The sequence below is a fragment of the Diabrotica virgifera genome, chromosome 7 (assembly GCF_917563875.1).
Source record: "Diabrotica virgifera virgifera chromosome 7, PGI_DIABVI_V3a".
Taxonomy (NCBI): domain Eukaryota; kingdom Metazoa; phylum Arthropoda; class Insecta; order Coleoptera; family Chrysomelidae; genus Diabrotica; species Diabrotica virgifera.
This window is the reverse complement of record NC_065449.1, coordinates 98,105,349-98,118,681: the sequence shown is the minus strand read 5'-3', so window position 1 is coordinate 98,118,681 and position 13,333 is coordinate 98,105,349. Positions and strand designations below refer to the sequence as shown.

Below are 13,333 nucleotides of genomic sequence, written 5' to 3'. Positions count from 1 at the left end.
GCTACTGTTGCCTTTTAAGATTTTAAAGTTACCACCCACCCCACCTCCAGAGGGTGGGGTGGAAGGTCATGTTAAGTGTTATTCTATAGGCTTTTGAAAAATATTAAACACGGATTTTTGGGTTTTTCATTTGGAAGTGTGTTTTTCGAAACATTAGACCGTTTCTATAATTTACCTATGGTATCACGATAAATCATTTTTTCCAATTATAGCGCCATCTATCCACAATTCGAATAAAAATGTCTCGAATAAAAGTTGCTTACTTTTAGGTAGGGAGTCTAAAAATCTGCAATAAAACCTGGGGGTTTTCATTTAAGATTTTAAAGTTACCCCCCACTCCACCTCCAGGGGGTGGAGTGGAGTATTGCGTTTAGTGTCATTGGATAGATTTTTGAAAATTATTGAACACGTATTGAAGAAGAAACACAGTTTGATTGGTCCACCCGGTATACAATGAAAATTTACCTGTTTAGCAACAAAATTATTACAGCGATATTGTTAAAGAATAAGGCTGTAACGTATAACATATTAAAAAAAATCACTTAAATCGGACAACAGGTTTAGGAAATTCGAGACATCAAAAATGACCAATTTTGTGGGCCGCCCGTTTCTCTGACGCTCAGTGTATTATCTGTTCAGACAGACTGTACATTTGAAAAAGGGGTCGTAGTTTTTATGCTTATTGGTACACTTATGAAATTATTCAACTTTGAAATAAAAGAAGTAGCCATAGTCTTAAAAACTATTGAGTGCAGAAAACTAACTTTTCTCAACTTAGCATCTATTTACAGGAATACGTTTAGTCCAGGGCCCATCTGTTTTGAGATGGACGTTGAGAGGTGACTCAAATTTTTTTGCAGAAATTGCTTGAAAATAACTCAAATAATAATATTTGAGTTATCCTCCCTCTCAAAAAGGTCCGGAACATTGTTTAAATAATTAAAATGTCAAAAAATGAAGGAAAAATTCGATTTTGTTCTTCGTTTTTTGATTATAACTTTAAAAGTATTCATTTCCGAGAAAAGATGTACTGACATAAAAGTTGCGTAATTAAATTTCCTACAATGTAGAATTGGTTAAAAGTTGAAAAAATAGTCACCCTTGTTGCAAAATAGCAATAATTGCGAAAAAAAACCATACAAAAACAAGTATTCGCATTTTACGTTTTTCAACCATTTATGCTACACTTATGACCTTCGTATTTCACCCAGAAAAACTTTATGATACAGTAAAACAATACTGTAAATTTCATTAAGATCGGTTTAATAGATTTTGCAAAATAAATTTTGCAATCCAGCTTTCGCAAAAACAATTCATTTTTTCAAAATGTTACAGGACTGAAAATAAAGCAGATAGCAAGTTGAATTTTTTTTTGCGTATAGAAGTGTACTGTACGTTTCATTTGCAATTTGCAAAATTAAAATCGATTTACTACCACGGCGTCAGGAATTTTTTTAAATAAACATTAATTATTGGTGCTCCGCGCAGGACAGCGGTGTTCGATTCACATAAAGTTGATTTCCACCAAAATTTCTTCTAATCTTCATCCAATATATTATTTTCTTACTCTATATTTTGTTGTATTTTAATATTTTAATTCCACGAAAATCAAACTAATTTTATTATTGTTTGTGAAATATTGTTTAAACAATTGCATATGTATAAAAATAATAAAGTTTTATTCTTAAGTTAAAATATATGAACAAAGAAAGTTTTTGCTAAAAAAAGTGTTATTTTAAAGGATAGAGTATGTGTTTTTATTTTGCAATAAACAAATTTATTTATTTATATCGAAATATAATAAAAATTAAAATGTATCAATAATTATCAAAGGTCATTGGAATGCCCAATCAGAGCAAACTATCCGGTGTCCTGCGCGCAACACCAATAATTAATGTTTATTTAAAAAAATTCCTGACGCCGTGGTGGTTAATCGATTTTAGTTTTGCAAATTGCAAATGAAAGGTACAGTACACTTCTATAAGCAAAAAAGACTTCAACTTGCTATCTGCTTTATTTTCAGTCCTGTAACAGTTTGAAAAAATGAATTTTTTTTGCGAAAGCTGGATTGCAAAATTTATTTTGCAAAATCTATTGAACCGATCTTAATGAAATTTACAGTATTGTTTAACTGTATCATATAGTTTTTCCAGGTGAAATTTGAAGGTCCTAAGTTTAGCATAAATGGTTGAAAAACGTAAAATGCGAATACTTGTTTTTGTATAGTTTTTTCCCAATTATTGCTATTTTGCAACAAGGGTGACTATTTTTTAAATTTTCAACCAACTTTATATTGTAGGAAATTTAATTACACAACTTTTATGTCAATACAACTTTTCTCGGAAATGAATACTCTTAAAGTTATAATCAAAAAACGAAGAAAAAAATCGAATTTTTCCTTAATTTTTTGACATTTTGATTATTTAAACAATGTTCCGGACCTTTTTGAGAGGGAGGATAACTCAAATATTATTATTTGAGTTATTTTCAAGAAATTTCTGCAAAAAAATTTGAGTCACCTCTCAACGTCCAAATGTACTAATATTTTTACAGATGCGCCCTGGTCTAGTTTACCATTGGTTTAGATGAAATTATAGAATTAGACATTTTAGGGGATAATAAGAAAGTAAGTTCAAATCTATTACAGGTCCTGATGAAATCTCGAGTTTCATAATTAAAATTTCAATATACGGGGTGTTGTTTCAACGTCACGATTACTTAACATATATTTTTTTGTTAATCCGGACCTGGAATTTTTTGTGATTTAGTAAGTGGATCGTTCCAATGTAGTAAATAAAGTATAGATTATGTTTAAATATTTATATTTACGAATATTTATTCGTTAAATTTAATAATTTATTATTAAAAGTTAATAATACCTGATTTTTAATCTCAGTTTTTAAAAATTTGAATTTCAAAATTAAAGTCATCAAATTGTCTGCTCAAAAAATTGAAGCGAACCATTAAACTAAGTCTTTTGTGCTCTTTTCAAATATACAAATGGATTTTGAAAATTTCAATATACAGGGTGTTGTTTCAAGGTCACAATGACTTTTTGCCACAGATATAAAAGTAATGTATAGAAATTAAAAATTCGGACATCTTGGATATTAAAGCACCCTATGTAACGCACAGCCGGCACAGCTGAATGATGCTGAATTTTTATATTTGTGCGTCGCAGTGTTGCCATGCTGTTTTCTATATATTTCTCTCATAATTTCAATCAATGTTAAATGTACCTACAAGAATAATAGAATAATAATATTTACTTCTCCGTCATTATACTAGGTAAAATATTATACATAATAAACTTTACTTAATTGGTGTTTCAAAACTACTTACTTTTAACACATTACACAATATTACAAGGTTTCTAGCAAGTTAAACGTCACAATGATTTAAAATAATAAGTAAAAACCTATATATACATAACATATTAGAACATACCTAAAATACACAAAAATGATACATTTCACACACAAATATAATATCACAAAAAATTGTAACGTGATAGTATGAAAAAATACAGGATACGGCAACGGTGTTACATGTGACGGCCGGACCGGGTCGCTCCAATGCCAATATCTTACACAGACATATTAGGGTGCTTTAATATCCAAGATGTCCAAAAATTCTACTTATACGAATATATCTAAATTTATGTATGAAATATAACAAGTCCTAGGTTTTAAAGCTTCAAATAAATGGGAAACATTTTGTGGATCGAATTTTTTGCACCTGAATATATATTTATTTAACATACTTTTATGTTTCTAGAGCCCTTCACCATATTTTATTAACAACTTTGATATTGAAATATTCAAAGAAAAAGTGGATAATCTATTGGCATTACTTAGGCCAATGTTAGAGAAATCTGTAGACATTAGAAATGTTACAGCACTCACCAATACTACCAGTTTGGTTATGCCGTTCAATGATACTCTTACGAATAACCTGAATAATATGCATCATAGGTATGTATACAAATAAGTTTATTAGAAAAAGCGCAACATATTGATTAGTAAAATTTCAGCCTAAATCTTTATTGACAAACGTAATTACTTTTAATGTTTATTTTATATGTAAAATACAGGTTTTTTAAATTTTGTTGGCATATATTTTTTAAATCTAAATAATACCAGAGAACGGCAGTTCTCGCCAGTGGCGCCACAATACCCCTACATGTGACACTATATTATATACACGAAATTTTCGATTTTCTAAATCTGACGGAATTGAAAATTGTGTCAACTCCCATCTTAAAGTTCAGGAAAAGACTCACCCATTCATATGTCAACCATCCATTTTGGTCCAAGGGTGTGGATTTTACGGCGTCCCGAGTAAAGTACGTGCCTCCTAGCGGCGGGATACGGGCGACAATACATTGGCTTATAAGGCAGTCCTTACAGTAGGGATCCTGGCCTATACAGAAAAATGCAGGCGGGTGTGGGGTAATACTGCACTTTGGCTGCATTGGTGGTGTATTGGCTAAACGTGCAGGGCAGGGTATGGTGCTGATAGAAAAGGCATTCAGGCATCAAATATCCAAACAAAATATTTTCAGGTCATAATAATGAAAAGACCTTCTCCAATGATATAAAAAACTTATACTGAAATGATGGCATCTGCTGAGGTAAAATGTGCCGAAAGTAAAATGAGCCTCCGTTCGGATTTCCGGGTGAGGACTATCTCAGGGGGAACACCATTGCAGGTTAGAAAAATCAGGATAGGGTCGTGGAATCTTGGTAGTCTTACAGGTAAGAGTCTGGAGTTAGTGGATGCACTCAAACGAAGGAGAGTTCAAATTGCTTGCATTCAAGAAACTAGGTGGAAAGGACAAAGGACAAAAGAACTAGGTGAGGGATACAAATTGTGGTATGCAGGGAGTAGTAACACTAGAAATGGAGTTGGTATAATTGCTGATAGTGAAATGAAAGATAACGTAGTGTAAGTTGTAAGAACGAGTGATAGAATGATGTCAGTGACATTTTTAATTGATAAAGAGGTATTGAATGTTGTGTGTGTGTTTGCTCCTCAAACAGGTCTGGGTGAGAATGAAAGAAGAGCTTTCTATGACCAATTAGGAGACGTCCTGAGTGATATTCCGTCAGAGGAGAAAGTTATAATAGGAGGTGATTTCAATGCACATGTGGGCCAAGCCAAGGCAGGATACGAAGCAATACATGGGGGATTAGGCTTTGGAACTACAAATGAAGCTGGAGATGATATGCTTGAATTAGCAACAGTACTAGATATGGCGATTGTTAACACATTCTGTAAAAAGAGAGACACTCAACTTATTACGTACAAAAGTGGACAACATCAATCCCAAATAGACTATTTCATGATAAGGAAAGAAGACATACGTGAATGCAAGGAGTGCAAGGTAATAGTTATTGAGACAGTAAGCCAACAACATAAGCTGCTTGTTGTGGACACCGAAGTAAAAAGTGAAACTAAACCAAAATATTGGAGAGGACCACAAAAAATCAAGTGGTGGATGCTAAAAGATTAGAAAGAAGGTCTATTCAGGGAAATAATAGTAGAGAAAATATGTTGGAACATGAAAGGAAGCCCTACTACAATTTGGAGAAAAATGGCCAGTAGTATTAGAGAGCTGCTATTGAAATACTGGGGAAAACGTCAGGAAAATAGTTTGAGGATAAAGAGACTTGGTGGTGGTCAAACGAAGTTCAAGGAAAAATAAAAGAGAAGGGAAAATTATATAAAAAGTGGCAAGAAACCAGATCCAACACAGATCTTCAAAACTATATGGTCGCGAAAAAGGAAGCAGTAGCAAAAGCTAAAGTAGAAGCGTATTCAAACCTATATGATCAACTTGATACCAGGGAAGGCGAAACGAAGATATATAAAATAGCCAAACAGAGAGCAAAGAAAGCAAACGATTTTAATCAGATTAGATGTATCCGAGATGAAAATAATAAAATACTAGTTCACGAACAGGATGTCAAAAAGAGATGGAGAAAGTACTTTGACAGCTTATTAAATGAAGAATTTGACAGACAGCCTGTGGAGTCAACGGAGACAGTAGCAGCAATGGTCACCAAAATAACAAACGAGGAAGTATCTCAAGCGCTTCAAAAAATAAAGAAAGGAAAAGCGGTAGGACCAGATGATATTCCTGGGGAAGTATGGAAAGCATTGGGAGAGACAGGAACAAGGTGGCTAGCAGGTTTATTTAATAGAATTATGGAAGTTGGACAAATGCCAGACGAGTGGAGAAGCAGTATATTAGTATCTGCCTACAAAAACAAGGGAAATATACAGCAGTGTACAAACTACAGGGCTATAAAACTGCTTAGCCACACAATGAAAATATGGGAGAGAGTAATTGATAGACGGATACGTGAAGAGACCGGCATATCCGAGAATCAATTTGACTTTATGCAGGGCAGATCAACAACAGACGCAATTTTCATTATAAGGCAGTTGATGGAAAAATACAGGAGTAAAGAAACAAACGCTCATATGGTATTCATTGATCTTGAGAAAGCATATGATAGAGTTCCTCGAGAGATTCTGTGGTGGGCACTCAACAAGAAAGGAGTCCCTGGTGCATATGTAAAGATTGTGAGGGATATGTATGAAAGAGTAACGACTAGTGTTGGGACAGGTGTATGAGAGACTGATAAATTTCATGTGAAAGTAGGATTGCACCAAGGCTCGGTGCTTAGTCCGTATTTATTCTCATTAGTTTTGGACCAGATAACAGCGAAACTACAGGGTAACATTCCATGGTGCTTTTGTATGCTGATGATGTCGTGTTAGTAGGAAATAGTGAAAGAGACTTAGAACAAAAACTGGAACAGTGGACACGAGCTCTGGAGGAAAAGCTTTAAAACTTAGTAGGACAAAGACAGAGTATTTAGAATGTTCATTTAAAGATGGAGTTACTACAAATAAAATGGTATCTTTGGATGGTGAAGTGATTGTAAAAAGCAATAGTTTTAAGTACCTGGGATCGGTATTACAGAGTAATGGAGAAATAGATGGAGATGCATGCAGTAGAATTAGGGCTGGATGGATGAAGTGGAAGGAAGCGAGTGGTGTGTTGTGTGACAGAAAAGTTAAAATGAAGCTGAAAGGAAAATTCTATAAAACAGCCATAAGACCGGCTATGATGTACGGAACTGAATGTTGGGCAGTGAAAAAGAAAGAGGAACAACGAATGCATGTGGCGGAGATGAGAATGCTTAGATGGATGAGTGGAGTGACAAGAAAGGATAAAATTAAAAATGAGTATATTAGGGGAACTCTAGGTGTGGCACCAATTGATGCCAAAATGAGAGAGCATAGGTTGAGATGGTTTGGTCATGTTCAACGTCGAGACGTTAATCATCCAATACGAAGAGTAGCTGAAGTGTAGATTCCTGGAAGGAGTAGGAGAGGAAGACCAAAGAAGACGTGGGGGGAGACGATTAGGCAGGACATGTTGGTAAAGGGGATTAATATTGATATGACCCAGGATAGAATTGTGTGGAGAAATGCAATTAGGGAAGCCGACCCCGCGTAGGAATAAGGCAAAGATAATGATGATGATGATGGTGTGGATTTCACGGCCCCTCCTATTTAGGGCCTGTTTTTCGTTCTCGTCCCCAACACTCCCAAAAACTTCAAAAATTAAAGTCACACCTTTGCGGCTTCTAATAGTACTGATCATTACCTTTCCAAATCGGTTATACCATTCAAAAGTTACCAAAAAAAGGGAAAATGTTTGTGGATATGTATGTATGTATGTATGTATGTATGTATGTATGTAGGTATGTGACTGGAAAAGTTAAACCGATCTGAATTTTTTTTTCTGTGTAGTTTGTGACCTTTGACCACCCATAAGCCAGCTATAGGACGTGGTAGGTACAAAACGGCATATTTTTTTGGGGTTCAAGAAGAGACAGGAGAACCGTAAATACACCAAATCAATATTGTTGAGTTAAGCTTTCAAATGGTGTCTAAGCCGTCAGGTTCAGTATCGCCGAAAAACTGAAAAACTAAACTTTGAAAATTTTGGTTTTTCGACAATTACTCAAAATTTCAACCTACGAATTGCGCCAATAACTGAGCGTTTGTAGAAGGACTCTAGACGAATCTGACGGTGTATACCTCATATCCGGGAAAATTCGAATTTTTCAGTTATAGGCTTCATAAGTATGATCAAATCTATTTCCTATGGGAAATAAGTTTTTCAAGCTCAATAATTCCTGTAATAGCTTCAGTTATCATACTTGACCTTAGATGCATCAGATAATACTTGTCAATACGTTTCAAACTCATGTTTAGTGATCAAAATCGGTCAAGCCGTTTAGAAGTTATTAAGCTACAAAAGTATAATAAAATTAACGATTATTCCCGAAATGGTTTATGTAGTTGTAGTGGCTACGACGCTAAATATGATCTGGCAACGGGCAATCCGAGTTCATTAACCGGCCATCCCAATATTTTTTTTCAATCTATTTCGATTAGAAAAAAAAATCTCGTGTACATTCGATGGACACTAGATCATTTGGGAGATAATGCGACAAAGGCGACCATTTATAAAGCTTACCGTGTAATCGAGAAAAATTGCATTCAACTTCATACATTTAATTTATAAAAAAAACTTTGAAAACTCCTGATACGATACAACAATACAAAACCTCTAAACGCCGTAAAAGTGAGTGGCGCATACAATATTCCAGCTACAAAAGATCTGATATGAATATTACGTGGCGCGAAAATGTATTTTCATTTTGATGCAAAATAAAATTTTAGTTTTATTTAAAACGATTTTTACATAATATTTGCTAAATTTGAAGTAAACGCGCCACAAAAGAGTTTCAAAATTCAAACTGTATCAAAGTTACTCTTTTGTGGCGCGTTTTTTTTTTTAACGTTTATTCATCAATCTGTTAGTTATAAAAATTCTAACAATAAGCGTCTTTGGGGTTTGAAGTAAAAAAAAATTGACGTTAGAGAGGTCAGTCCAATGACTGGACCTCTAGTATGGAACAAACATGACATTCCGATAATATGCTACATACAAACATACATTTTACATTTACAAACAATATTTACATATATCTAAAATATAAACACAATTACGGTGAGGTATAAAACTTATTTATAAATAAGGTCCAGTGGATTTTTACGTTTTAGTCTGTGAGTTTGTTGACTATTATCTAGCAAGTTTATTGCCAGGGCATTTGGATGGCTTTCTAGGCGTTTTATGTACCGAACACTGCACTGAACTATCACTTCACTGATCGTAGGTACTTCTAGATCACAATAAATGTCTTTGTTTGACACGAACCATGGGGCGTCTGTTATAGAGCGTAACACTTTGGATTGTAATCTTTCCATTATGGATATGTTGGATTTTGCTGCTGTACCCCATAGCTGGATCCCATAGGTCCAAACCGGTTTGAGTATTGTATTGTATACCAACAGTTTGTTACGTATTGGGACCGTGCAAGTTGCGCAAAGCGACACCTATTTCTACGCTGTGCACTTTTATTCGCACTTTTAATTGTATTGACCAATTACGTTAGTCCTGGTTGCTGGATAATTGTCAAGGCCATAGCCCAAAAAAATAATAAGGAGAAAAAATAAGATGCAGGTTATGTGATGAAAACGTAAACAATTGTATGTAGTAAATAAAATTAGTTATTAAAATGCAGTACTGCAAGCAAAATACGATTAATTAAATTTACCTTTATATAATAATTGCATATCATATCAATATTGTGGAGCAACATATAATTTTTCACCTTCAGTGACAGTAGATATGAAATGCACGTCAATTTGACAATTTCAATTGACAATATGAATTATCTAAGAAAGTTGCAATATTTCTCCGCTATTCGCGCACGATCGTTTCACGTATCCCTTCCAAGTACTTGCACACCTCGAATAGACAACTTCGATGTTCTGCCCAGTATCCAATAATGTTTACGAAATTTTAAATTTAACTGTTGGCGCTTTTTCCATATATGTGTTCTCCATGTCAAAGTTTTGTCTAGGTGCATACCAAGGTATTTAACGCTTTCGGCTTGTGGAATTGCTTTGTTATTTATTTCTATATTAGGCGATATTTTACGACATTTTGTAAATATGATATGTTCTGATTTTGATTCATTGATCTTTATTCGCCATTTCTTTGTCCACTTTACAATGTTCCTAATATGCCTTTGAAGAGATTCGGTAGCTGTTGCGGAATTTTCATCTGTGACTAACATAGCTGTGTCATCTGCGAATGTTGTAGTCGTTACATTTTGGTTTGTTGGTATGTCGTGTGTAAATATTAGATATAATATAGGACCCAGAGCACTACCTTGAGGGACTCCAGATCGTATAGGGTAGATTTTTGATGTATCTGCTTCATGCTCGACACGGTAGTACCTTTCTTCTAAATATGATTTTAGTATAGTAAACATTGAATCAGGAACGTTCATTTTTATTTTGAAGAGCAACCCTTCATGCCAGACTTTATCAAAAGCCTGACTGACGTCAAGAAAAAGTGCAGAACAGAACTTTTTTTCTTCAAAAGTTTTATTTACTATATCAACGACTCTATTGTTGAATGCTTCTCTCTGAAACCAAACTGGTGATCCGGAAAAAGATTATTATCAGTTATTATCTTCATTAGCCTGGTCGCTGGTCGCTAATAGCTTCTCAAATAGTTTAGCTAATAGCGGTAAGAGACTAATAGGACGATAAGAGGTATGTTCGTGAGGTGGTTTACCATGTTTATGGATCATTATTATATCAGCAATTTTTCATTGCGTTGGTACAATTTTGAGCCTTATTGCGGCGTTGAATAGTTGTGTTATCATAACTACACCTTTATCTGGTAACTCTTTTAGGATAGTTACTGTTATAAGGTCATAGCCAGGAGCTTTTTTGGTTTTTAATCTATATTGAATAGTATTTTTTACATCTCTTTTTGTTACTGGTTTAATTTTCTCACTTGGCTGTTGGATTGTTGCTAGACTTTCATAGATAGCATCATCTTCTTCAGCACTGACAGAGGGTAGAGGTTGAAAAACTTCTTCAAGATATTTTCCAAATGCCTCTGCTTTTTCTTGATCTGTTCTCGACCATGAGCCATCTGGATTTCTTAATGCTGGTATGTGTTTACTGGGTTGTTTTAATTTCCTGGTGGCCTTCCAAAGTGAATAATCGGTATCTGCTGTTGGTGTTAAATTTTGAAGATAATTTTCGATGTAGGAGTTTTTGTGCTGTAGTATTGTATTTTTCAGCTGTCTTGCGGCTCTACTGTAGTTCATTTTGTCTTGATGCTGCCTTGTGTTTTGCCATATCTTTCTTAGTCTCCTCTTCTCTTTAATTTGATTTCTTATATTAATAGGATTGTTTCTTTTATTCTGTGTATCTTTACATTCTGGAGTGGCATTCCAAGCAGCTTCTTGGAGAAGTGTAGTAAATTCATATACTGCCAATTCAAGTTCATCTTTTGTTTTGAGAGAAATATTAAGGTTTATTTTTTGATGTATTTCTTCCCTGAACTCATTCCAGTCGGTTTTATGATTGTGCAATTTTGCTGGACGTTCCTTCTCAACAAATCTTGAATTTAGCGTCGCTATTACGGGGGTATGGTCTGAAGCAATTTCATAATTTGGTACAATATTTAGATAGTCCAAAACCTTTGCTTACAAAGAAGTCAAGACAGTCCGGAAGTCTACTAGGGTCAGTGGGCCAGTAAGTAGGTGTGTAACTAGATAAGTGTTTGAGATGTAGTTCCTGCATCACTTGAAAGTCACCTCTACCTGGTGGAGAAAGTCGAGAGCCCCAACTCACATGTTTTGCATTATAGTCAGCACCGGCAAGAACTCTATTACCTAGTGAATTAAAATAATTAGTAAATGATTCTTTATTCAGTGGATAGTTTGATATGAATATTCGTGGCGCGAAAATGTATTTTCATTTTTTGATGCAAAATAAAGTTTTAGTTTTATTTTAAAAGATTTTTCCATAATATTTGCTAAATTTGAAGTAAAACGCGCCACAAAAAAGTAACTTTGATACAGTTTGAATTTTGAAACTCTTTTGTGGCGCGTTTACTTCAAATTTAGCAAATATTATGGAAAAATCTTTTAAAATAAAACTAAAATTTTATTTTGCATCAAAATGAAAATACATGTTCGCGCCACGTAATGTTCATATCAGATCTTTTGTAGCTGGAATATTTTATGCGCCACTCATTTTTACGGCGTTTAGCGGTTTTTTTATTCTTGTTTTATTATACATACTATAATTACATATTATTAATAAAGTTCTCAATACCGATTTGAGTGTTTTTTTAAGCGTTGGAAGTGTCAACCACTTTGTTTTTTCATTTTGTTGTATCAACCACTGACACTTTTGCAATACTTTTTGTAAATTTTGTAAAAAAGTTTTTATTAAGCAATTTTTCGATAATTTATTGGTTGAATATTGAGAAAATTTAGATTACAGTTTGTCAAACGTAGGAAAGAGTTTGAAAATCTCACAATCGCCATTTACAAACTCTTTCCTACGTTTGACAAACTACACCTGAATATACTAGTACTAATATGATCGTTACATGAATGTTTTTCATTGTGTTGGAACAAACCTATTAGTATTATTATATTAGATATATTTTACATTATATTTTAGTAGATTGTAGATTGCAAAAGGGGTCGATTGGCCCAGTTGACCTTACTACACTGTGACCTATAAGATCTTTTGTGTATACCCTACATCTATATTTTAGTCCAAAAGGTCTAGGCTTCTAAGAAAGTCCATTATCCGTTTTGGAGCTAGGTTTGTAATCTGATCAGGATCAAGGAATACCTGTTCCAGATATTTATGGCGTTGCCGAACAATTACTCTGCAATTGCAGATAATATGTTCTGACGTCTCATCTGCCTCATCGCAGAATCTACATGTCCCACTGTCCAGTATGCCCATTTTACAGAGATGGTATCTGAGTGAGCAGTGTCCAGTGAGAATTCCTGTGATTACTCTGAGATCAGATTTCTGAAGCTCTAAGAGTAATTTCGCGTAGCGGGCAGAGGGTCGTAATAACCTTTTTGCCTGTCTTTGGCCTGGAAAACTTTTCCAGTAGGCTGCACTGAGTTCCTTTTCATATTTTCGAACTTCTTCCATTATGCGGCTTTTTGGTATGCCACAAAATGGTTCAGGTCCGATGAAAGGAGTACAAGCTCCTTCCTTTGCGAGACTATCGGCAATCTCATTTCCGACAATTCCTTTATGCCCTGGCACCCATAGCACGTTAGTTTGTTGCGACTAGCCAGTTGTTTAAGGGATTGTTTGCAATTCCAGGCTATTTTTGACT

At 34.5% G+C, this 13,333-nt stretch overlaps 1 protein-coding gene across 1 annotated transcript in view; it reads left to right on the top strand.

The window, feature by feature from the left end:
- LOC114330752 (uncharacterized) overlaps window positions 1-13,333 on the top strand; it is a 73,894-nt gene that overhangs the window by 22,894 nt on the left and 37,667 nt on the right. The window contains exon 4 of the mRNA XM_050656579.1: window positions 3,778-3,974. Within this exon, the coding sequence (XP_050512536.1) occupies window positions 3,778-3,974 (197 nt within the window). The remainder of the gene's footprint in view (window positions 1-3,777; window positions 3,975-13,333) is intronic.